The 27,494-nt window shown below is 39.7% G+C and overlaps 1 protein-coding gene across 1 annotated transcript in view; it reads left to right on the plus strand.

Moving 5' to 3' along the window:
* The window catches only part of LOC149145047 (uncharacterized), a 106,786-nt gene that overhangs the window by 46,937 nt on the left and 32,355 nt on the right, over nucleotides 1–27,494 (plus strand). Inside the window, exons 3-5 of the mRNA XM_089447804.1 lie at nucleotides 25,744–25,795; nucleotides 25,922–26,068; nucleotides 26,227–26,338. Of these exons, the coding sequence (XP_089303930.1) occupies nucleotides 25,744–25,795; nucleotides 25,922–26,068; nucleotides 26,227–26,338 (311 nt within the window). The remainder of the gene's footprint in view (nucleotides 1–25,743; nucleotides 25,796–25,921; nucleotides 26,069–26,226; nucleotides 26,339–27,494) is intronic.

Here is a 27,494-nt window from a genome sequence, read left to right on the forward strand (position 1 = left end):
CATTAATCACCCAATTTCTTAAGTCAAAATTTAATTCTGAAGTAGGAGGAGAAATTTTTTTGTGATTATTCCGGTCTTGGATATCCCTTCTATGATAAGTCATCCCTTTGTGTTTTTCCATAGCAAGAATCTGTCCAGATGTAGGTTTTTCCCCAAAAATCTTAGTGACTTTGTCAAAATTTGCAATCATGTTGTCAACCCCAAGATTATTAGGCCTATGGTCAATCTCTTGATTTCTTTCAATGGTGTATATTTGATCTTCCATGGAGAACATATTGATTTGACCACTTGTCCCTACATGTTCATCTCCTAACATGCCACTTTCCATGATTCTCTTCACATATGGGCATGTGGCCTCTTCATGGAACTCATTACATGGCCTACAAAAAGGGGGAATCTGATCTACCATGTTGGTGGATTCCAATGGATTTGGAGGCCTATGCTCTTGTTGGGGGCCTTTATTCTTTTGTCATCTATCATTTGGCCTAGGTTGGAATCTTTGCACTTGTGATCTTTCCATGGCCACCAACCTATTTTGCATGACTTGCATTTCTTTAATGTGATTCGCTTCCATGCTCTTGATGAGTTGAGTTAATTTTTTAGTAGGATCATGTGTAGTCTCTTCCTTGGCCTTGCCTTTGGTATCATTTCATTTTGATGTTGGAATTTCTAAGTTTAACCCGTTAGAAATTCTTCCTGTACTATCTGATTTATTCCTTCCTACTTGTTCAATTACTTAACAAGTTATTTACCATGTAAGTACTGAAAATAAATACAAGTACAATATCAACACATACAAATCATCAACTGAAAGTAAACAAGCACACAAGTGACACCGTTGTTTTTGGACTAATGTCCCCGGAAAAACCCAATGCGGGAAAACCGTGCAGCTATTCAGAGGGTTTTATTATTATGCAGTTTTAGAATACAACCTAGGGGCACGAAATGGCTCACCCAACAGAGAATGCCCTCGACAGTGGTACCTCTAAGTTGGAGACAGATATTCCGGCTAAATCACTGAATGAACGATCCCACAACAACAATACAGCTTCAGTTTCTTTGCGTCACCCTGATAGGGACTGTGTCACCCTATCCAAGCTCTCCAGCTCCAATCTGTCCCACGAAAATCTCCCAGCGCTGCCTCTAGGGCCTGCGTCAGCCTCTCTAGCCCCAGCGTCAGCCTATTTGGCCTAGCGTCAGCCTCTCGGGGCTCTGCGTCAGCCTCTGGAGCCTCTGCATCTCACACGCTGGCCCTCTTTGGCTCTGCGCAACTCCTGGTTGCCTCTGCGTGGCCTCTCACTGCCTCTGCATGGCCTCTAGTTGGCTCTACATCAACCTCTCCTGGCTTCTGTGCTGATCCTCCCGGTACTAACTCTGCCTCTCTGCTATGTATTCACTGCCCCTCAGCTGCAACTCAGATCACTTCACTCAATTTCCTCAGCAAACCCTGCCCCAAAAAATCGAGTTCTTGATCTCTCTTGGTGTGTTCTCCAACTGACCCTCAAGCCTCCTCTTATACTTTTCTCGTTGGTCCATCAACGGCCGAGATTAAATCTCTAATCAACGACTAAGATTAGATTTGGCTTGATCCATGACTTTTGGACCATTCTAACCCAGTTTTATATTAATACCCATTAATATTTTATTTTTCCTAAGTTTAGACTTAGGAACTCTATTAAAAATATTAATTATTTTAATATCTCTCAAACCGTTAGATTTTGCCCAAACCATTTTTAGGTCTTGGAGATCTCATGTGCTTTAGCCTCTCCACCAATTTTCGTGGCTAGAGCACATCTGATGCTACCCCAAATCAACACTCCCTCTTAGCGAGGACTATGCTCTAATAATACTCCTCACTGAGTATCACCCTTATCATCCAGCATCGGTCCCTATGCTGATCCTAGGTCTCCCTGCCCAACATCCTCTGCATTGCTGCATCATGCACTGCTACCCATGGCCCTGCCACTGCCACTGTTGCATCCATGCTGCTGCCCATGGCCCTGCCACTGCCATTTCTACATTTGCACTACATCCCCTCTCATCATGCTGCATCCTGCGGCCCATAACACTGCCACTGCAACTCAGTTACTGAGAAGTAACTAAACCTCCCAATTATGACATCTCTGTCAGGCTAGAAACACTCCCGATGCTGAAGCTACCTCTGTTGCCGACAAGTGCTCCCTCTACTAACTTCTGCACTGCTGCAACAACTCCATGCATCTCGCACTGCTGCCTCACGCTGTCCCAGGACTCCTGCACTGTAGCACTCTTTGTTGCTTCATCTGCATCCTTTTCTACCGACATCTGCCAGTCCTACTACTCCTCTTCAGGGCTCCTGTAGCAAGGTATAATCCAAGAGGTTGGGTACCTCGAGGATCCTGCCCCTCATCGCCTGTAGTCCGTCTCACTACAACTCGATGTCTCCCCACTTCCACTCAAGTGGTGCATAAGCACTCATGGAACAATCGTCATCTGTCTCCACTTCTTTCTCCGCTCTCGCTGGTGCTGCCTCGGTCTCAGAAGCCTCTCCCTTGCTCTTCTTCCTTGGACACTGGTTCACATAGTGACCCAGTTCCCCACAGTGGAAGCACTTGACCTTGGAGAAGTCCTTCCATTTCTCCTGTTTTCCCGCAAATGCTAGAGCAACATCCTCCTCTTCCTCCTTGTTGATTCTGATCCCCTCACTGCTACTCCCTGCCTTGGTTAGCCGTCTTATTTCCTCTTGACGAAGAGCCGCCCACAGTTCCTCCCAATTCGGAAGGTTTGACCTGCCCAGTAAGCTCTGGACAAATACCTCCCAGTCCTCTGAGACTGCGTTCAGTGCAGTCCTCACCAACATCTCCTCATCCGACGTGGCCCCTATGGAAGTCAACTGGTCCTAGATCTCTGTCAATCGCCTGAGGAAGATATCTATTTGCTCTCCCCTCTGCATCTGGTATGACTGCAACTGATTTTCTAGAAGCATCTTCCTCTACACGGAAGTATGCTAATACAACTTCTTCAGGGCATCCCACATCTCATTTTTCGTACCCTTCTTGGCAATATGTGGTACCACATGATCCTTGACCCCATCAAGGATGATGCACTTAGCCCTGGCCATTGCCTCTTCATACTTCTCATTTTCAGCCGGGTCAACTGGGATCGCTATCGTTTTCAAGGCGAAGTGCTTGATGCAATACCTGTCTAGAATGGACAAGATCCTGGCCTTCTAGACTACGAAGTTGGAAGCTCTGTCCAGTCTATCCTGGTCTCTCAGCCCATTCACTGCCATTTTACTGCTCCTCTTTTGACTCTTTTGAGTTTCTCTACTTCCCTCTTGGAAGTCCTCTGATCGACTCCTGCTGAGTCTCTCAACTTCTCGTCTGGAAGTTCTCAGTTTGACTCCCTCTGAGCCTTGATTTTCCTTCTGGAAACCCTTATGCCAATGTCGAGATGCCCCACTCCGATCATTTGTGCAACTGTACCACTGATCCAGATTTCTTGGCTAGAAATCCTCGACAGCAACTCCCTCCACCTTGGTCTTGCCATGTTAGGTACTGTTCTAACCACAGTTCCCACCAGCTTTGCTCTGCAACTCACCCACAGCCTCTTATGCCTCAACAATTTGAAGGTTTGAGCCTCTAGGCTCTGCTCAATCCCGACACTAGCAAAATCTGCACCTCCTGGCCAGAGCGTCGATCCTTCCTGACTGAGAAAGATGACCGAGCACTACGTAGGTTAGGTCTGCTCCTCTCTGCCTCAACGCTGATCCTCCTCCTGGCTCAGATTGATGACGCAGGCTCTCTACGTCACCCCTTCCTTGTTGTTTTCTGCTAGGAACAACTTCTGTCACTCGGGACAACTGTTTCTGTTGTTGCTGCTCTGCTCGGCTGATGCCTTCAGTGATCTTGTGATCTGCAACCACGCTCTGATACCATGTTGGAATTTCTAAGTTTAACCCGTTAGAAATTATTCCTGTACTATCTGATTTATTCCTTCCTACTTGTTCAATTACTTAACAACTTATTTACCATGTAAATACTGAAAATAAATACAAGTACAGTATCAACACATACAGATCAACATTTGAAAGTAAACAAGCACACAAGTGACACCGTTGTTTTTGGACTAATGTCCCTGGAAAAACCGAATGCGGGAAAACCGGTGCAACTATTCAGAGGGTTTTATTATTATGTAGTTTCAGAATACAACCTGGGTGCCAGAAATGGCTCACCCAATAGAGAATGCCCTCGGTAGTAGTACCTCTCAGTCAGAGACAAATATTTCGGCTAAATCACCGAATGAACAATCCCACAGCAACAATACAACTTCCACTGCTCTACGTCACCCTATCCAGCACTCCCGCTGCAATCTGTCCCACGAAATCTTCCAGCATTGCCTCTAGGGCCTGCGTCAACCTCTCTGGCCCTGCGTTAGCCTCTCGGAGCTCTGCGTCAACCTCTCGGGGCTCTGCGTCAGCGTCCAGAGCCTCTCCGTCTCATGCGCTAGCCCTCTCTGGCTCTGCAGCTCCTGGCTGCCTCTGCGTGGCCTCTAGCTGGCTTTGCGTCCACCTCTCTTGGCTTCTGCGTTGATCCTCCCAGTACCAACTCTGCCTCTCTGCTATGTATTCACTACCCCTCAGCTACAACTCAGATCACTTCACTCAATTTCCTCAGCAAACCCTGCCCCAGAAAATCGAGTTCTTGATCTCTCTTGGTGTGTTCTCCAACTGACCCTCAAGTCTCCTCTTATACTTTTGTCGTTGGTCCATCAACAACCGAGATTAAATCTCTAATCAACGACTAAGATTAAATTTGGCTTGATCCATGACTTTTCGACCATTCTAACCCAATTTTATATTAATACCCATTAATATTTTATTTTTCCTAAGTTTAGACTTAGGAACTCCATTAAAAATATTAATTGTTTTAATATCTCTCAAACCGGTTAGATTCTGCCCAAACCATTTCTGGGTCTTGGAGATCTCATGTGCTTAGCCTCTCCACCAATTTTCGTGGCTAGAGCACATCTGATGCTCTGAGTGGATTTCTCCATGAAGGAAAAAGTTTATACAACTTTCCATCCTGTTGTCGAATCACAAAATTTTTCCATGGTGGGAATTTAGAATCTGTTTCTTGGATAGAACCATCTAGAAGTTCCCACTTATGCTTCCCTGGAGTTCCTGATCTCATCATGTTAACATGAAACTGGGAGCATACTGACTTTATTAATTCTTCTCCTTTTGCCCTGACAGCAATCAGATGCTTTGGCAGATTAGGCTTTGAGAGCATACTTTGAATTTTTGGAGAGAATTCAGGAGTACGGAGAGGAGAAGGAATGATAACACGATTCTCCTCTAATTTCTTTTCTACATATTGAAGCAATTGCAGCAACCAACTGGACAAACTTGGCCATCTCCAGTTTAGAATTTTTTTTGAGAAATAGATTTGATTTTGTAGAAATTGCCTGTTCTGAAATGAAACTTTTGCTAGAAAGAGTTCTACAGAAACAAGAATATAATACAGTCTGTCTGAATAACAGTGTAAAAACTCTGGCAGAAAATGATCAAACCATTGCTCAGAGTCTAGACAGATTATCAATTCAAACTGAAAAGAAGATCCATGAAGCAACAATAGCTCATGGAAAGGAAATCATCAAGGTAAGCAAAAGCCTTGATATAGTAAAACATCAAGTATGGGTTGTATCTACTGGAGTAGAATCATTAAAAAAGAAGCCTAGTGCAGAGGCTTACAAATCCACCACTCTGTTTTCTGAGCCTAAAACTTCAGTCCCATACTCTATAACTCCTTCTGTGGAAAGTCTGATCAAAGCTCCTAGTTCTATAAACTTTCCACCACCTACTTCTACACATCCTTATTCTTTGTTTGCTAATCCCAGTGTTTTCAGTAAAGTTCCTTATTTGTCAGAAAAACCTCCTGAGAAGCCTTCTGAAGAAAAATCTGATGAATTTAAGGAAGTGTTTCTGAATTCATGTTTGGTGAATCTTCTCAAGACAAGGATGATGTAGATACAAGTCTCCACAAGATTGAGATAGCCCCAGAACTTGAGGATCTTGAGGCTTGTATCAGTAAATTTTCTGCACAGGATAAAGAGCAATTTGGCATAACAGAGCCGGAAGAAGATACAGAACATCAGGTTAATGCTACTTCTTCCAGATCCAAGTGGAATTCTACTTGGGATCCAGCCCCAGACCGAAGAGATTTAATGAAATCTGAATATCACAAAGATTGGTCTGCCAATTCCACCTATTCGTGGAATATTGATAACTGCACTGAGGCAGAGGTAATGTCAGTCTTACATTCCATGCTAGTATGCTATAGAACATATCTTGCAGATGACATTGGCCCTATTAATGCTTGCAGAAGAATAATTGGAGGATTTGAAGGTACTTTGGATGCATGGTTAAGAGCAGAAACATTAAAAGAACCAAACCTTCTTCCCTCTTGGGAACAGTCAGTTATGCTGAATGAAGATGGGACTACATATATGGATCCTGTTACCCATCTTCTGTAAATAATATGATAGGAAAACTACTCTATGGGATCACTATAAATTTTGTTGGTTTTCCTCAGATTACAAATGAAATCACAACCATAACACTGCTTGCTATGAAGTTGCACAATATGCAACATTTTGATGAATACTTTAATGAGTTTTTGCACAGACTCCATACTTTGTCTCCTGACTTGATTCTTAAACCTAAATGGAAGGAAATCTTTGTTGCCTCTCTTCCACAATGGGTATCTTCAGCAATTGTTAATAAGCTTCCAGGGAAAGTTGGAGACTATAAATTTGGTGTAATCAGGCAAGCAGTCAAAGCTGTAATTGTTGAGCTTTGTTCACAAATGAAAATTGCTCGAGCTGCCACAAATCCAAGAAAACCTCATGGCTATCAGCAGCTCTGCAAGCAATGGCACCTTGGGAAAGCTGGCAATTCTGAGGGGCAGAAGCGAAGGAAAAAGTTCCATTCTAAGAAGAATTCCCAGCATTCCAAAAGCAAACCAAAGAGACATTTCAAGAAGAAGCCATATAAACATACATAAATGTTCTCTAAAGATAAAGAAATAATCTGTTACAACTGCAACAAAAAAGGGCATACTGCAAACAAATGTCCTGAGAAGAAAAAGGAATCAAAGAAGAAGATTACATACATAAATAAAAAAGGAAAGGTCAATTTCTTTGACCTTCCAAGCAGTTGTGATGAACTGATCAGTTCTGAGTCTGACTCAGAAAATGAATTAAATTATGCAGATTACTCTTCATCATCAGAAGAAGAAATATGCAGAGATCCTTACTGCACTGAATGCCGAGATTGTGAATGCAGTGACCCAGACGTCTGCAACTGCAATGCAGTAAGAATGATGAAGACAGATTATGAAGAGACTAGCAGGAATCTCTTCACACAGATGATGGCCGCAACAGATCCACAATTGAAAGAAATGTATAAAACAATGTTGATGGATCATCTAAAGCAAGTACCCTCAAGTTTAAAGAATTAGCCACATAAAGGGTATGTTCCTCCTGCAACATTATTCTCAGTAGAAGCATTAACAAGGCAGTTCAGGACTGAAGATTTTGGAGAAGATCTTCCACAGACCCTTCCAGCTATCCATCAGGCTATAAAAGAGCTAAGGAAGACTGTGAAAGAAAATAAGAGATTGTGCATTGAAAATCACAAAGATCTATCAGTCAAAATGATGGGATCTCAAGGAGCTTCTACTTCAAAAAATCCTCCTCTTTCGGGAAAAACAGAAAATTGGACATATGTGGTTAATCCAATTTCTGAGCAGATAAATAAACAAGAGGAACCAGAAGAAAAGAATGAGGATGATAGGATCTCACTTGGATGCAATATTATGAATCGAGATGTCATGTATTGTATCAAGATGAGAATAAGGATCGGAGACCAGTATGAAGACTGGAAGGTTTAATGGACACTGGTTCAAGATTGAACATTGTGAGTGATGCAGTAGTTAGTGCACACCTAAGAAGACCTACTGCATGTCCCAGGGTGATCACTGCTAGTGGTGAAATTGAAACAAAAACAGAGTCAGAAGTTGAGATATTCTTGACAAAAGATGTTGGAGTAAGGGTAGTATGCCCAATAGTTCCTAATATGGATTGTGCTATGTATTTAGGAACTTCATTTTTCCAGAATTTCACCAAGCATGGAGCCAAGCTTGATGTTGCTACTCAAAGGTATGGTTATTTTGTTAGCTTGGATGGTAGAGAGATATTCTTTCCTTTTATTAACTCAAATGCACCAAATAGACTAAGAAGAATAGAAAGATTGGAAGGTCTATTGGCTAAGATGGAAATAAAGAAAGAATCTCTAAAGATAGATGAGCTTTTAGATAATGGGAAATATGCAAGAGAAATAGCAGACCTCACTGCTAAATTCAAAGAATGCTGTTCAGATGACCCTAATGCTTTTTGGCACATTCATAAGCATGAGGTGGAACTCCCATTAAAAGCAGACTTCAATGGTAAACTCAGAAGATCCAAAGCAGTTCCAATGAATGAAGAACAAATGAAGATGTGTAGAGAAGAAATTAAAGATCTTCTGAAAAAAGGATTAATAAGGAAAAGCAAGAGCCCTATTGCTTGCTTTGCATTCTATGTAAACAAACATGCAGAGATTGCTAGAGGTAAGCCTAGGTTGGTAGTCAATTACAAACCTCTAAACAACATTCTCGACTATGATGCTTATCCATTACCAAAGCCATCCACCATTCTGGCCCAAATATCAAAATCTAAAGTATTTTCTAAATTTGATTTGAAGTCAGGTTTTTGGCAGGTTGGTATCAAAGAAGCTGATAAATGGAAAACAACTTTCTCAGTTCCACAAGGGCATTATGAGTGGAACATTATGCCTTTTGGTCTCATCAATGCACCTTCAACATTCCAGAGAATAATGGATGAAACCTTAGAAGGTATGGATGAATTCTTGAAGAAATATATTGATGATCTGTTAATACATTCTGACAATATACCAGATCATATCAAGCATTTGAAGATTTTCTTGAAAAGAGTCAAAGATATGGGCATTGTTCTATCTGCATCAAAAATGAAGCTTTTCAAGACTATGATAGATTTTCTGGGATACAATATCCAGTATGGTTCTTATACTGTGATTCAGAGAAGTCTGAATTTTGTTGATCATTTCCCAGACGAGATAACTGATAAGAATCAGTTACAAAGATTCCTAGGGAGTCTTAATTATATTTCAAAGTTCTTGAGTCATTGTGCACAGGACAGAAAGCTACTAAATAAGAGACTTCAGAAAATCCCTATTCCATGGGATGAAAATTGCACCCAAGCAGTAAAAAGGATAAAGGAAAGAGTAAAGAGTATCCAGCCACTGTCTCCAATAAGAGAGGAATGGAGAAAGATAATCATGACAGATGCCAGTCAGGCAGGATGGGGAGCAGTTTTGTGCCAAGAAAATCCAGATAAGTCTGGAGGAAAGAAAGAAATAGAGGTATGCCAGTATGCCTCTGGACTTTGGGCCAAAAACCAATTAAATTGGTCTAGCCTGAAGAAAGAATTAAGGGCAGTCTGTCTTGGTATCGCCAAGTTTAAGGACTTTGTCATCTATACCAAGTTCACAGTAAGGACAGACTGTCAAGCTTTGAAATATGCCATCCATAAATGCCAATTTGAAGATGCAGCAATGGTTAGATGGATCATGGAACTAAGCCAATATTCTTTTGATATTGAATTTGTTCCAGGAGATAAAAATAGTTTTGCAGATATGTTAAGCAGGGAATTCCTATCAGAACATTCAATTCTTGCCTTAAAATGTAATTTTGTAAGAAGACATGAAGACACTGTTGAAATTGAAACTTCGGCTGGTTGGGTTTCATATGAATTAGATAAGGCTTTGTTAGACCATGATAATGATTGGCGACCAATTAAAGAAGTCTGTTACAGAATAGGTTTCCCTCACCTCTAGACAGATCCTTTGCAAGATGAACTGAATGATGAAGCTTTAGAAGCTTTGGATTATTTGAGACACATTGGAAGCATAGCCTACAGAATCGAAAGGGATAATGATGATGATGATCGAATCACAAGTTGTCATATAACATTCAGAAGGTTTGATAATCATCTCAACAGGTCAAACTATGATGGAGAACGCCAAAAGGAGGCTTTTTATGCAGGAATGAACCTCCAGAATTTTTCTACTAATCTATTTTACTCCTTATAGTTTTCTTTCTTATTTGAAGGCGTTACAGTTGAAGATATGGAAGAAGATGATCCTCTTTTCATGGAATGGTGGAAGATATATGGTTTATCACCTCTCATACTTAAACCATACTCTTTCACACTACTCAAGATTCCAGATTTTACTCCTCATAGTATGCTCGTAACTGAAGTCCTTTACAAAACAATAAGGAATCTTTTGGAACTAGAGGACATAAATTTCCTATGAGGAGTCAAAAGATGTGGCTATGTCCGATGGTTTGTAATAAATCATTATAAAGCAAGATCTATTGGCACAAGTACAAATTATGCCGAATTCCATGGACAGATGGATCCGGATCTAAATCTGTTCATGAATTTAAACTATCTGGACTTACCTGACCCACATAGTACTGCAATCTGGGAATCAGAGAAAGAAGTATGGGTCCAATACTATTCAAATTACATGATTGAAAGGTGGAACTACCAATACTACACTCATCCTCAGATTGATTACTACCCCTTTTGAAGTGTCGTCTTTCCAACCGACGATGGTGTTGGACAAGCTTTCGTGGGTTCCCTTGATCTGGAATCTCCACTCTGTAATTTTGTACAAAATGAGATTTGCATATCTCTGCTTTTATCTTCTGTCTTTTCGAGCTTTCGTGGGTTCACTCGTTCCAAGAACTTCCACTGTGTGAATAATTAAAGGTACTAGATTCGGTCCCCACATGCCTCTGGCTATCCGTAAAAGGATAAGGGATGTGATAACATGGGACAGTCCTCCCATGCCCGAATCTAGCTTTCGGCGATCTGTTCGGTCCCGATTAGCATCTTACCTTTTGAGTCATCAGTCTGTACATTTTACTGTCGGCAATTCACGAATGCTTGTCCCCTTTGCTAGTTCTATAAATATTTTGAACTACAAGGTAAGGTTCATTGGGGAATTGAGAATTGGAGAGTTTAGTTTGAGTCGAGTTTTTCTCCTGCTCTGCATTTGCGGACTTTTAGTCTGAACTGCTTGCAACACGAGAATTATTCAAGTCTTAGGTGATTTGGGAGCTTGCGCATCAGTGCTTGACGCTGGTGAGAACCTAAAGTGGCCGAATCATATAGAGAGTCTATGAGTCTGTAAGCCTGTAAGTTTTTGAGACTTAGCCTGCACGCATGCCAGGTAGCCTACGAATTTCTTAAGCTGCGGCTAAGATATATTCATTAAATGTTGTTGCAGTCAAACTAAGGAAGAAAACTCAGTCTTGCAAGTGTCCACTGTTGTAATCATCAGTTTATAATTTATAAAGAAAGATATTTCCGCATACCTGTGTATTTGAATGTGTTGATCCTGAAAATGGTATCAGAGCCAAATTTTCCTATTGACTCAGAAGAACTTGCAGAGTCCATTTTCTTCAAATTAAAGAAAGATAAATACCCGGTATAATTTTGTAGTATGATAACAGGAAGAGATTGCGGCTTCCTTTTGCTGGCTAAATTGCGGCTTCCTCAACTTGAATTCTCAGTCGAACGTCTTCAACACCCTCCAAATGCCAACTCCGGCAACAATGGGCTACAAACGCTATTCACGACCTCAGGCAAATTCACGATCCTCTCAAACAATATAGCACTAGCAAAATCCACTCAGACCCCAAATCAACATTTGATGGCCCTTTATTGAAACCAGGAATTTCAAATTTTTCTGATTGCTTTCTAGCCCTTTCTATCTTCAAGGCCTCAGATTGAGCTACACTTAGATTCGTAGGCTCCTTCCTCCTCAACTCATAGGCAGTGTCAACCCCAAAAGCATCTAGATATGAACATAAAAGAAATTCATCATAAGGTTTAATGGTAGCAGGCATGCTTTTTACTAATTCATTGAATCTCCTATTAAACTCCTCCATGGTTTCATTCTCATTTTTTTTATGTTGCTAATGGCATTGACCAAATGCCTATTTTCCTTCTTCTCTCCAAACTTATCTAAAAATGCAGCGAGAATGGCTTGTCAAGAGTTATATGAGTTAGTAGGTTGCTCAGTGAGCCAATCAAGAGCATCATCTTCTAAAGATAAAACAAAAAGTCTAAGCTTCACATCCTCATAGTTAGCAGTGTTACACCATTTAAAGATACAAACATTAAAGTTTGTCACATGAGATGTAGCACTAATGGCACTGTTACCTTGAAAGGAAGACAACTTTCCAATAGCCGTGTCAGGGATATTGTGAGGATAGACATTTATGTTCGTGAAGTCACAAGGAGCAAAAAGATCATGCATGATGCTAGGCTCTACTTCTTCTGGAAAAGGCAAATGAATATCAGAAATAGCCTCTTGCCCAAGACGAGCAAGAGCTCTACTATGGGAAAGTCTATTCAACCTCTCTAAAAAGCATTTCAGGATTAGGGTAGGGGCTAACTAGACCACTTGAATTTCTCCTAGTAGAGACTCTTGCAAAATTCGGATTGAGTGGAGTCGCCACTTGAGCAAGGATCTAAATCTAAAGTTCAAAAATGCTAAAACCAAAAGGTTTGTCGATTTCTTAGGTACAAGAAAGCTTGTTCCCAGCAGCAACGCCAAAGATGTTGTCACCTGCTGCCTACACCTACCTATAGGTTAGTGAGAAAAGCCTTCAACCCCACAAGGTGTGGTTAGTGGCAGGGAACTCGGAGAAGGGGATGTCACACTGTTCCCAACTCTCTCCGTCTAAGCTATCTGCTAGGTTAGCTAAGGGGGCTAGTCCTTAATGAAAAATCAAGTTAAAAGTGATATGAGGTTCTAGGGGGAAAGTTAATTTGGATTACTTGTCAAAAATAACTTGTTTCCAAGAATTAAGCAAGCATATAAATGCGTAAATTTCAATGATATATTCAAAGTATAGACCAGTGCATTCAAGTAAATAACAATAGCTTGCTCAAGAAATGAAATCAAGATACAATGATAGACAATTCAAATGTTAAACCATAATAAGCATATGAACACCAATTGCAGCGATAAAGAAAATAGTACTTTGGAAGAAAATGCCCCAGATAACAAGATACATCAATTACTCATGAGCATAATGATCATCAAAGCAATAACATGAAATAGAACTACACCAATGATCAATATTCTAAGTACAAGAAAATTAAATTGTTGCAAAAGTAAAAGACTCACAATACTTGCATCATAAATGCTTCTTGAAATGAAAAGAATGATATTTGCAAATGAAACTCAAAACACATCAAGATAGCAAAATGGGAAATTGCAAGTAAAGTAAAATGATGATGTAAATGTGCTCTTGGTTGATTTTATTAGTTAAACTCTAAAAGCAAGATTTCAATTAAACTCCAATCCTCAGACCTCACCGTCGCCCGAAAATTCGGACGCTACAGTGAGGAGTCTCAATAGAGGTGGACGGTCCCTAAATGTCTATATAGCCAAGTTAAGTTGGAGGTTAATTATGAATGAGGCTTTGGAAGTTTGTAAAATGCAACTAATTTAATATGTCTACTATGTCATGCAAGTAAATTTGCAAAAGTTAAGTAAATGATAAAAATTGCTTTAAACACAAGATTGCATACACATGTAGGATTTGTGAAAAATATTTGTTTTGCCTTATGATAGTTTTGTGATTTACTCAAAAATAAATAAAACTTGAGAGATGCCTTGCAAGTAAGTAAATAACAATGTTTGTGATTAAGTGAACTCAAAATTGATTAACTTTGCAAAAGAAATGGACTTGAATTTGCAATATGAAATTAGAATGATTTATAGAAAATTAAGTTAATGAACATGTGAAGAGTAGATTGTTCAAAGTAAAGTGCTTGTAGCTCAAATCTACATATAAAATGGAGAATGCAAAACCTTAAGTTGAATTTGTAGAAAATGTGATGAGTGAGGTTGTGTAAATTTTAAGCATGCAATTAAAATGGAAAACGAGAAGATGCAAAAGTTAATTCACTCACATGTTTCTCTCTCTAAATGGAGAGAAGAGATTCCATGGGTAAAACCTAGGCTCCTGCAAGAAAAATAGATATTTTATTGGCTTTTTACAACGAATAGAAAACCCCTTAATGGATTGCCCAAAAGATGGCAGAGACAATTACAAAATAGGAGTCTATAGGAACTAAGATCTCCATCCAAGAAGTAGCAACCGCAATGGCCAAGAAACAACTCTTGAAATCTGAAAATTACAAGTGCACAAAGGCCCGCGACCAAGCTAATTTGCTGCTATCCAAGATTGCCCACGGCCTCCTTAAAGTTGATCTTCAAGTGCTCTTGGGGTCCTACAACAAATAGTTAGAGTTTCAAACTTTAGCTTTCTCAATCCTGTCCAATGTTACAGTAATCGTTATCGGGATATTATCGGCGAGGGAAAAAAATCGTAAAAATCGGGAAAAAATCGGTAAAAATCGGGAAAAAATCGTAAAATACAAAAATATTCATTTTTTTCAAAATTTTTAATATCTAATGTATCTACAACATAAAATAAATACATTGACACATAAATATGACAAAAGAACTAATATATAAGATGTGTAATATCATTTCTAGTGCTACATCACACATAACAGTGAATCATGCCCTGAATAGTCCTGACTCCTGAGTCCCAACTCAACCTCAAAATATCAACAAAAAATATAATAATGTATCTCATATCATGAGTCATAATGTCATATACAGTGAAATGAACCAAATAACTAAAGTCTAATACCACTGATTTCCTCTGCCCTCTAGATGTAGATGCCGGTGGAGTTGGTAGTGGACTTTGTTGTGCTCTAGAAGCTGAAGAACTAGGAGCTACAGGAGGTAGACCACGTCCTTTACTGGTGACAGGGGTAGCCTGGGTAGGTTGTGTCACCTCCTCCTCCTCCTGTTGCTCCTTCTCCTCATCAAAAAATCAAGGAAGAAGAAGATTTTTTTTTTTTTCAAGATTTTTTTCCCAAAAAATCGTGATTTTTTCAAGTTATCGCGACTTTTTTGCGATTTTTTGGGAAGAAAATTAGCGTAAAAATCGGGCTATAATATCGCCAAACTCAGAAAATCGTGATTTTCGCAACACTGATCTTGTCAACACAAAAGTGAACATAGTCCATAAATAGATCTAAATTTTCTGCAAAACTCACACTCAAACTTAGTGTAAAACAAAGAGAAAAGTCAGCAAATAAAATCTACAAATATTTTACAAAATTTAGACTAAGGAATTTGAGCGAAACTCCAATTCTTGCCTAATTTTCAACATGCTCTTCAGTAGTGAAATAAAATCATCATTAGCACAAGAAATTGAGACAAATGATTTTAATTGAAATTGGATTTTGAAACACAAGCTAAAAACCAAGGATCCTTGCAACACAAAATCGCGAGATGAGGCCTTGGGAAATGAAAAATGCAGATTCTTCAGTGAACTTGCTCAAGAGTGGGATGATTCTTCCAAGAATTTCTCCTCATGCTTGAGGCTTGATCCAAGAGATGTCTCTACACAACTTCGAATAAACATTAGATCGACATGGGTTAAAAGAAATACAATGATAACAAGATCTTTAGAGAATTAAACAAAAATCAACTAAAACTCTATCTAGGGCAAACTCTCAAAACCAAATGCATCTCACATTAACAAATCCTTAAAAGCATAATGGAAACTAATGAACACTAGCATAAGTAGAAAATGAGACACAATGATCAAGATATTACTTTGCTCAAGAAGAACAACACCTCATATATGAAACCCCAAAGTCTTTTATTGCAATAGAGCATAAGTGTACATACAAGCAGCGATTCCCCAAGCACAATAGCTCGTTTTCAATTTATAAAATGAGAGTCGAAGGCTCATTTAAATAGAACTATGGGAGCCAATCCCAATGAAAGATCAAATGACAAGTGGCTAATGATGACAATCCCAAAGCTAGGAAAACTCCTCTAGGTGTAAACCACACTGGCTGTATAAACTATGAAGTGGCAGCATAAATCTCTTAGACAGGGCAGTGTATCAGTTTGAATGGCAGAAGTTTACAGCTGTGTGGGAATAAAGGGAAACTTATCCCACAATTTACTATTGAAAAGTGCCACCAAACAAATCTATTAACCGTTGAATGATCCCCTGATTTAGGCCTGCGTATAGACTAAAAAATCTGCCAGCGTTGATGCCTCCGTATACACTGAAAAATCTGCCAGCGTTGATGCTCGAGGACTGATGTGTAACTGTTGTGAACTGCATGTTCCTTTTCTTGGTCTGCGTGTGCATATCATTATTGCCAAGTGTGAAATTTGTGTGTTATCATCAACATATAACTGCATCTAATTGTTGCGTACAAGTTGTAGTTGACTGCTGCGTGTAGCCTGTCAAGTATACTTTGCATGTGGGTTGGACTGAACTTTGAAAACAGGCTGCATATCTACTTAGTGGACTGCCAACTGAGTGGAGTTTAGTGGGGAATAAGTGGGAGACAAGGTCTGTTCCATGTGGCAGTCTTGTCCCCACTTTCCTTTTACAAATCCATAAACTGATTTTAACTGCCTTTTTGATGATTCGTGGCCCTCCTTGACTGATTTGTTGACTTGGCTAACTAGAGCTCCAATGTGGCTGCCATGTCATACCTTTTGTCCCCCACTAACTTTGTTAAAGGTTCAGTTTTATAATATGCCTTGCACTTTAATTCCACTATGTTTAAATTAAATCCAAAATGAATTTTTAGCTGACGTAATACTTCATGACTTCATCTGGAAAAAATTTGACTGCCTTTGACTTGACACATGGCACATTTGACTTTGACTTGTACCTTATGTGGTGGGCCCCACATACTTTCCACATCAGCGTTGACTTCTCCTTTGAACTTCCATGTCACCCTTTGACTCTTTTTTTACTTCGGAAAAAAAGAATTATTTTTTTCAATTATTTATTTTTTTGAATTTCTTTTTATTTTTGCCATTGACATTAGGAAAATCGGCTTTTGAGAGACTTTCAGTTGTTTTTTGACTCCCAAAGTGGGTCTTAGGATAACGCTGGGTCTCTGAAGATGAATTTCGAGTAGTCACATGCCCCAAACATTTTCCAAGGCCATTTATTTACATCATTACATAGAAAATAATTAAAACATCTCGTTTTGCGGGAAAATTTTAATTATTAAAAAATCCTGCTTAAACTTGGCCAAATTTCACGAATTTTTTGTGTAATCTAGTATGGTAATATATATCAAATCTAGACACTAAGATGTGTTAGGGGCTCAACCTTCAAACCGTCAGACCGGCTTTGGGGTAAAAAGTGAGTAAAAAACCCAAAAAATTATCTGCTTCTGAAAAAGAAAGGATAATTAACTAGATAAAAAAACACTCCATTGTGTACTCGTTCATTGATCGAGTCGCAACATCCTAGGCCTGTTACAGACTTAAAAAACTCATCATCACTAGTATCACTTATTACAATTCCCCGCAGGGTGTGGAATTTGGGTACAAGAAAGATGATGAGAAAATACAAGTAGTGTTAAAAAACTCTGTTGACTGATGATATCTTATGGTACAAGTGTCCTTTGGATCATCCTTGGGCGTGGAGTCTTCATATAATCAAATGTTGACCACTCTAGTGGTCAACAAGGTGCAGAGGATACAAAGGAGCAGAGCAGTGGTGGCATCACTATTGATACCTAGGGAGATTCACTTCTTGGGTCCCTCAAGGAGGATTTGGAGGGGAGAATGGAGGGGAGATCCATTCATCAGAGGGTATGGTGATGTGACGGTGGAGGTGATGATGCCGGTCGGGTGCAGACCAACGCTTATGGACACAAATTTAGGCCATCACATCCAGGGATGTGTACGAGCATCTAGCATTGAGAAGTGGTCTGCAGATGGGCATGGAGATGCATGGTGGTGTGTTGTAATGTATTGGATTGCGTTGTGGAGTGGGATTGTCTTACATCGCATTGATTACATGCAGGGAGTGACAGGTGCAGTGGCATAGGTAGGACACAGGACGGTACAAGATGGTATAGCAGTAGTTGGGGGTATCTTGTGGTGTATATGGACAGGTTGTGCCTTATAGTGGCATGCCAAGGAGGGTGGAGATACTTGGTGGTATGTGGTGGCATGTGATGCGACACAATGGGCTCTTGGAGCATTGCCTTCAAAGAGACTTATGGACAGGGGCGTTAGGCATACCATTGGATGCAGCTCACCTAAGATCGATGAGGACATTGTTGAGCATCTGGGGACACCATGTTTAGCGGAGACAGGTCTTCGAGGGGGTTATCAGCAGATTTGAGGCAGAGAGAGGGTCGTCCATAGGATTACTCTTCAGTATCCCTGCAGACTCTTGATCATACCCTTGGGGACCTACCCAACCATCATCCTCTAGTGTCGCTTACATTCGTAGAGAGTTTGGTTTCCGCCCCTCGATGCTCTTTGTTCAAGCAGTAGGACATGGGAGGCCCACCCTAGGCAGTTGGATGAGACACCGCGTGACATGGGCGGGGAGGAGACTCTCCAGTTGAGACATTTGGTGGATGCATGAGCTGATGGATACAAGTTTGGGGATCACATGGTTATTTCTAAGGTGGCATATGTTCCACCCCTGGGCTCACACTTGGAGAGGTGGTTGCGAGGGAGTTGCATGATACACTTTTGGCGAGACAGTCTGAGGCGCTACATGAGCATGAGGGACAATGGATGGTAGACTTCATCTACAGGAGGGTGTCCAGACTCCGAGTAGTATCCGGACATATCATCAAGAGTTGGGATAGCAGATATCACTATGTGGTTTGGCAGGAACAGGGCAAATTGGCATGCCTGGGACAAATTCTTGATACTTGGGGACCACCTATGGGATACATACAAGGATCAGAGATGAGGGTCGGATGGGCTCTAGTAGGTAGCAGTGCTACGCAGCAGCAACCCATGAGGTGTGGGAGTTGTGAGCTCCCAGTATGGTTGGGGATCTAGGGATCCGAGTGTTGAGCGGATCACTCCACTTCTCGATGGGTAGGGTTATGATGGAGAGTATGTTATCGATATAATTCATATAAAAATAATAAATATAAATATAATAAATAATAGTTAATTAACTAATGGTTTGTTAGTTAGTAATGAAGAGGCATGTCTTAGAGACATGACCATTCATTAAAGGACACCTACCTAGGGTATATAAGTAGGCCCTAATTCTCATTTGTAATCATCTCATATCTAACATCAATTCAATATACAATTACATGTCTTACAATGGACATTTATGCCTTTGAAGTATTTTAAAGATTTCAGCTGCGTGTACGACTTTTGGTCGTTATAGAGTGATCCAATTCTTTCCCAGGCGTCACATGGGGGATCACTGAGAGCATCATCATATGGAGAGGCAGGTTGCTGCTCAGGATCGAGGCTAGTCGTGGAGTGGTGGACTCTAGCATTGCAGAGTTGCCTTGGCAGGTTGGTCATAACGTTGATCGTGACAGATATAGTGGTCGAGCGTTACCAGAGAGGAGGGTCCAATACGAGCGTGTTGAGCAGTCAGGCATGACCAAGGTGTCATGAAGTCAGTAGGATAGGTTCCTTCTATGACGGGCAGGGGATTCTGGCATAACAAGGCTTAGCAGTTCAACTACCCGTAGAGGTGAGCTGGTTTCTACAGGGGAAGACCATCCAGATCTTCCATTGGGTTTTAGTGATTCATTGATGGTGTGGGAAACTTCACCGGTGTGGCAAGGTGATTAGCAGGAGGAGATCAGGGGAAGCTCAGGTAGACGAGGCTCGAATCCCACTAGGATTGGATTACATCTTCTAGAGTCCACTCTTGAAGTGCAAGAGAGGAACTATTCAATAGAGCAGTTTCATGAGGGGATGATCAAGATCTTATACTACCATGATGCTCTACTTAGTGGCGATATGCAGAGGGCGTCTGGTGCCTATGATGAGCTGGACAACGAATGGAGCAAGGGATGCCTCATGCTGATTAGGATGGCTTGGGATCTTGGCAGGACAGGGCAGAGATCAGGGATGGCTGGGTGGTACAGTTGGGACCCCGGTATTGGGTGCATTGATTGTTTGGGTTAGCTGATCGAGAGGGTTCTTGTTTCAGGCATTGCTTGAGGACAAGCAATTTTTGGTGGGGAGGACTGTAATGTCCCCAAATTAATTGATTTTGTTAAGAAGAATTTCCATTTTTGTAATTTTGGCAATTGGGGAAATATTTTGGCCCACAACTTAGGAGAATGGAGAAATCAAAGGAAGATTTGATTTTTGGGTAAAGAGAAGGCCTACTTTAGAAATTAAAAAAAGGGGAAAAATTATGGAGTTGGTGGAATGTGGGGGCCACCCATCAAGGAATACGCGAATTTGGGAGGTTGAAATATTTGGAGGAGGGACCCACAAGGAAAGGGAAGGAAACAACTATAAATATAAAGGTGAGGGCAACAATTGGGATCTTTTGCTCATCTGATACTTGAATCGTTGTTTGCTCACGCTGTTTCGTTGTGTCAACATAGTGCTGCTTAGCACACGAGATTTCTGAAGGGAGATCTCAACTCCTACTTCGGTGGTCTTCGAGTGCCACCCTAGCGGAGCTTTGCTACATTTTTGGAGTTGTTTCGGAGGAATTTCACAGGGAAATTTGAGCTATTGAGGAGCAAGTTGTGCGCAGTAAGCAACCACGCACTCTTGTGGGGAGTGAGCTTCATGATAGCGTGGGTTCCGGGGATTTAGAGGCATATTCTCTTGGCACCTAGAATTGATTTTGTAGTGGTTTGAAGGGTTGTCTAAGTGGATTACATATAAGCCGAAATTCTTCTTCCTGGGCCAGCGTAGAAGTGGTTTGGCTAGGCTTGTGCAGTCATTGGAGGAACACGTTGGTTGAGGGGGTTTGAACTAGAGTTAGGGATGAAGATTTACAAAGGGGCATAAGGATAATTCTGGAGGTATTCTTAGCTAATTTTGGAGAGCTTTGGCAGCTATTTTTCAGGCAGTAAAAATTACCTAGCTGTAGAGGGTGCTCACACAAATTGGGGTGATTTTGGAAGGTTGGAATTAGGCCCAACCCTTTCTGGGTTTTTTTGGGTTTGTTGAGGAGAGGCCAAGACTAATTTTGCTGAATTTTCTGAGCACTCTAGCGGGTTCAAACATGTGTCTCTTTCCAACCAGTAGCTCTTGGTAATTTGCTCCATTTTGTGGGTTTCTAGTGTGAAGGATTGAGATCAATTCCTTTCTGGGTCCTGTGCGAAAAATTAAGAGGAAGCTACAAAAACAATTTCAGGCCAATTCGAGCATTCCAGCAGTAGTGGCACAATTTATGGGCAGCGCAGAGGCAGTTTGGGGGTCAAAGTTTCTACTCATTGGGGCATCTTTCTCACCTTGGGTTTGCTTCAACTTGCTTATGCAAGCCCAGGTGCACTTGTTCCTTATTATTGTACTCTCATTTATTCCAGATTTTTAATGAAATGGCTCAATTGTTGTTCTAAAACTTTTATTGGGTGTTTTGGTGCCTTGCGTGTAAAGATTTTTGGTTGTTTTCTAGTTCATGCTTCATTTATTCATTGCATAATTCCATTAGGAACATTACATCATTACATCAAATGATTTTCTGATGAAGTACATGAGTATTAAATGAGGAGTTCAATAGCTTCCTTATATAGAAAAAATTAGAGGATCAAACCCCTCCAAGTGGAAAATAACGACTAGTTCCTTGATTGCTTGATCCTTGTCCAAATAATTTGATCCATTGATCTTCTTGAAAAAATTCGATCTCCTTAGTTGATGGAGAATTTTTTTTTGATCCCAATCAAAATTTCAATTTTATTCCTTGATTTTGAGGAAAAATTCGAATTCCACATTAAACCCCCTTTTCTTAGTCCAAAAATTAATATTTTGAACTTTAACCTTCAAAAAATCTTCTTTGACTTAACCACCATGGTCCAAAGGGTCAATTTCTCTTAAAAATTTGATTTTTCCCTTGATGGATTACCCCAAAAAAATAATTCTTTTTTGATCCATGAAGTTTTGACAGTTTTCCACTTCGAGAGAATTTAAGTTCTTTCAAATTATTTTTAAACACAATTTAATTATTTTTTTGGCTAATTATTATTATTATTATTTTTTTTTTGCCAGAAAAATTAATTAAAAGACTCTAGAGTGGAATTACACATTTTCCACCCTCAAAGTGGGTGTAAAAAATATTTTGGCAAGGGTGTTCTAATTATGAGGAACCATTCACCAAAAATATTCCTAGACAATGCTTTTACATCAAGATATTGCAATAATTCAACATTTAGAAGGGGGATTTACAATAGACACATAATCCCTTCGCCATATTCTGTGACACAAGACATATGATCTAGTATAATAAAAATACATAGACTCGATAACTCAAGGACTTACCTAAGACCTCACCAACGAGCTCCACCCTAGCTTTGGGGTATATCTGGGAGAGAAACTCTACCAATTATCTGTGTTTACAAACACAAATAATTTGGGGAGGTTAAAAAACTCCCTAGAGTGAAGCCCTTTGAGAAGAATCATAAGCTTACCTAGGTGTTGTTACATGGTTTAATAGTCATACTAGAATCATTTACAATAAAAACACAAAATTTGGGATTACAATGATAAGTTGGCGGCTTTGTGATGATAATGACTTTGAAAAAAATTATACTTCTAACAAGTACTCTACTTCTTGGAACAATTGACATAAAGTGTGGTCAACATGACTCATGCAAATGGTAGGGGAATGTGGCATATCATCATAAAGGAGCAATCTGTAGGGCTAGTAGCTGGTCAACTATCCAAGATAGGAGAAAATTAAATTCTTGGTTAATTTTTGCATGTTGAATATATCTTCCTTGAAATTCATAGGAGATCTCCTAGTGTGCTTCTCCTATTTAATTTCTCCCCTCACAAAAAAGATAGATAGGGTTTATTTAAATGGAAACAAGAGATTTTCTCCCCTTACTCCAATCATTTGTCTTTTTATCTTTTGAAATCTCCCTAAAGACTCCATCACCCAAGTAGGATTAGGCATAGGCAACCTTTGTGTTGATCAACAACTTTGATATACTAAACATTTTTCTTCTTTTCTAATTTTCTAGGCCTTTTAAGACAAGTCAGTAGGGCATTTAACTAGGGCTTAATTGATTTAGGGCACTTGTAGATGAGTGTTTGTGGTAATAAAACCTAGGATTATCTTGGTGATCCTTTTAAGTTGAAATCTAGCCTTTTGTGTGGTAAAACTTCCCCTTGGAGGGCTGACATCATCCTTCCCTAAACATTTTTGCGACCTAGAAAGCCTAACCGTAGTGGGACTTCAACTTCAGGCTTAATTGGAAGGTTTGCTTTATTATTTTGTTGATCTTACTTCTAAGTAAACCCTTTCTTTGATTTTTATGTACCTAGGTTCTCCTTTATTGCTACATTCAAGAAACCCTAGGTCATATGTCTTTATTAAGTCTAGGTGCATGATACATTGTTCCTAATTAAGAAGAATCGAGCCTTTGTCCATTAAAGAGTGTCTTTACCAAGCCTATACTTTTGTCACCTTGAACCATATAACAAAGAATATCCTCTTTGGTGATCACTGGGAAGCCTTCCTTGTGGTGAAATTCTACTAAAGAGTAGGAGGAAGACTGTTGAGGTGACAATGGCAATCTACCTCATTGTTGCAACAAGATTTGGCCCTTGTCTTGTGAGTCTTCTCACAAGACCTCCTAGATTTTGAGGCAACATGGATCATTCTCCCCTAACCCTTGCTTGTGTTCCTCCTTATGTAACCACTCAAGTGCTTTCTCCATTATAGACCTCTAGGTGTTTACACTCCCCCATGCAAATTATACACACACACATCAATGTAAAGCAAAACCATCAAATGCCAAGTATGCAAAGTTTTCTCATGTATATAGTATGTAATGGTGACCATAGAAAAATGGCACCATGTGTGATACGTATTCGAAAGAAGATACATTAACATTAAGGCTCTAAATGGCCTTGGGAATCCAAAAAACATGATGCTACAACAAATAACTGCATCTTATCAAAATCATCCCCTACATTGGGATCCTCATTATTAGTAGCATCCTTTAACCCCTCATATAGCCTTTGCCTTGATCCTCTAGGAATATCAATACTGGTGCTTGGTGTTACTTGTGGTTCCAAGTCCATTCACTTTGTTGTTGCTCAAGTTGACACCCTTCAATTTTGCTGAAATTGGCTATCCCAAGGTTAAAATGAGGCATGGAGCTTAACATGCCTAATTGGTGGTTTTCGCTTGAAAGAAGGATACATTTTTGTTAAAGTCATGATAGATGAGTTCAACATTTAATACCACCAACAGTGGGGTACATAGAGGGTTTGATTCTCTTGATTAATGCCAATCCCATACCCTCTTACATCATAGAATCCAATTGTGAAATGTTGCAATCCCATCGATCCTGAAATGTTGAAATCAGTGTTGAAAATATCGGTATCGGCAATATATCGGCGAGGGTCCTGAAAACATCTTATCGGCAATATCGGCGAAAATATCAGCAAAATATCGGCAAACATAAAAAATCAAAATTTTCAGATTTTTAAGCATATAAAGCAATAATGATATTTAGCTGATATTTTCAAAATATGGCGATATTTAGCCGAGATTTTGAAAATATCGTGATATTTTCAAATCTGAAAATATCACGATATTTACCTGCTGAAATATCATTTGCCTGGAAATATCGTGATATTTCGCGAAATATCGCTGATATTATCAATACTGGTTGAAATCTTGAAAATTGTTATGTCTACTGAATTCTGAATGGGATATGAGATTCTATTTTCTTCATATTAATTTCACTATATCTTATTCTATGCCATGTTACTACCATATACTCCATTGAATATATACCACTATATATAAATGCCATGCCATTAGCATCTATGACAAGACATCAGAACAGTTCGGATGTTAAACATATTAACGGCTTCATTGCCAATAATTACATGACAAAATTCCACTTGCTTTGGTGACTACATCAACTGCAAACACAGCATTGCCAGAATCATCGTTGTCCTCTAATTAACATTTCTCGAGAATTGAATATTGGCAGTTATGGCTTCCAACAGAAAATAAAGTAAAACAAATTGACCAAAAACAATCAAATTTTGGCTTATGTTGGCCTTGTTTGATGATTGTTTTGAAAAAGTTGCAATGTTTCCTAAAATTGTAATTTTTCCAATTTTTTGTGAACAATCAATTTTTTCTAGGCAATTTTTCATTTTTGCCTTCAACTCGTGATTTTTCACTAATTTTTTCCTGATATTTTAGTGATGTTTTCAACTATGTTTAGGATACCAAAGTGGAAGCAGTGGCACATTAACAATACTGCTTTATTGGTGTTTGTTACTATTTGGACATATCTTACCATGACACCAGAGTTGTCATATGGCTTGAGAGAAAAAATTAAGGGATGATAACATTGTTGGTCGGAGCATATTCTAACATGTTTATTGAACATAATCATTAGAACTTGAAATGTTTACTTTTCTGTGGTTGTTATACTGGATACAATCTACTGTGCTGAAATTCAGACTCTTATATGTAAAGCTTGCAAAGTTTGAAGTGTTACTCTTACTAATGCTTGTTCTGGTGTTTATACCAGGGGCATCTTGAGAATTGCAGCAACTGCAAAGAATATGTATGATATGAAGAAGGTAAGAACCAGCTTAGTTTGTTTGAGAGTTTCCAGTATTATCTATTTGCCAGGTGTAATGCAAGTCAATCTGTGTTATAACTGATATCTGCAGCTTGTTCTATATTATTTGTATATGTATGACAAGGGTGCCCAAGATTCACTGTCGAATTGCAAAATCTCCTATATAAATAGCTTTGCAGCAAAGGAACTTCTGCCTGAATTGGTTCTCCATTCAGATTTTGCCCTTTACATGCCTCAAGCTGTCAACATCCATCCTGAGCGCTACCTTAAGGTACAAGTATATTACCTGCCTAGCTTCTAATATATATTTATGATTCAGTTTTTGAAAGATGATAGACTTTAACAACAAAAATTTCCACTTTTTCATTTCAACATGCTCAATTTACAAGTTTACTGTAATGAACTATATAGCATTTATTTAAAGTGCAGGCCCTGTTTATGGCATGTCAAAGAAAAGCTAGGGATTTATCAGCTTCACGAAGTTCAGGAACTCAGGTGTCATTGCACAAAAGAAATGTTGGTAGTCTCCTCGAGTTTTCAGGTGATTTAATTGATATGGCACTACCTATATCACTCTTACCTATTCTAATCAGCTTTGTTAGCAATTGCTTTGTTTGCATTATTCTAATGTGAATGCAAGCTGACTGTTTCCATGGAATCATAAATATGTTGACACCCCTAATATTTACGGGACTGCTATGATCACCCACACCTTTCCCAAACTTTATGGCACAGCCCTTGATCTTTTGCTTATTCACCTGGTTCAGCAGGGATGGGTGTAAGGCTCGAGGCTAGGTCAGCTTTAGGAGAGACTACCAGGTAATGGATCACCTAATTAATCTCTGGGATATCATTGAGGAGGCTAGACAGAGGTCTTCAAAATTCTATTGCTGCTTTGTTGACTTCTGAAAGGCCTTCACATGGTTGCTAGACACTTACTCATGGAGAAACTGTGAAAAATCAGTTACCCGATTTGTACTGCAGCAAACTGATGATATTTCTCCTATTTGTTAAATTACTTTCAACAAATTATTTGCAGTTTTCTACGGCAAATACCGAAATACATACAATGCAGCCTACACAAAATAAAATATTGCGGAAACTAAATACTGCACTGGAGAGAAATAAACACACACACAATTACACTGTTGTTTTTGGACAAACATCCCCAGAAAAAACTCAATGTGGGAAAATTGGTGCAGCAATTGAGGGTTTTTATTATTATGCAGTAGTAATCTAAGTACAAATCATTAGATGCCCAAACTGGCAATTTGATACAGAGAATAAACTGGCAAAAAGGTAGTGAGAAAAATCCCACACTGTCACTGGCGATCCAAATCTGATCGGAGCTCTGGATGGCTAGCCCCATGCTGCCTCTGCATCACAGCCTCTAGAGACTGCATCACCTCCTCCTCTAATCTTCTGCTGGCTGGAAACGCGACCCTCTGGCACTCCGGTCTCACACCCCAGCTTCTGGCACTAGATCTCGACTGCTCCTCAACAGAATTTTGGACTCCCTCTGAAGCACTGTGTTGCCTCTGCGTGGCACTGCGTTGTCTCTCTGAACCTCTCTCTGCCTTCTCTGCCTTGCACTCCTCGGAACTGGAAAATCTCCTCCAGTCTACTATCCCTACCCTCTCTCACTGCTTCGACTTTACTGAATCACTTCCGGCAACTCACAGCTGCTACTCAGGAAA

Source organism: Pinus tabuliformis, chromosome X (genome assembly GCF_031772625.1).
Source record: "Pinus tabuliformis cultivar Carrire ecotype Pingquan chromosome X, CPIR1, whole genome shotgun sequence".
In the NCBI taxonomy this organism is placed as follows: domain Eukaryota; kingdom Viridiplantae; phylum Streptophyta; class Pinopsida; order Pinales; family Pinaceae; genus Pinus; species Pinus tabuliformis.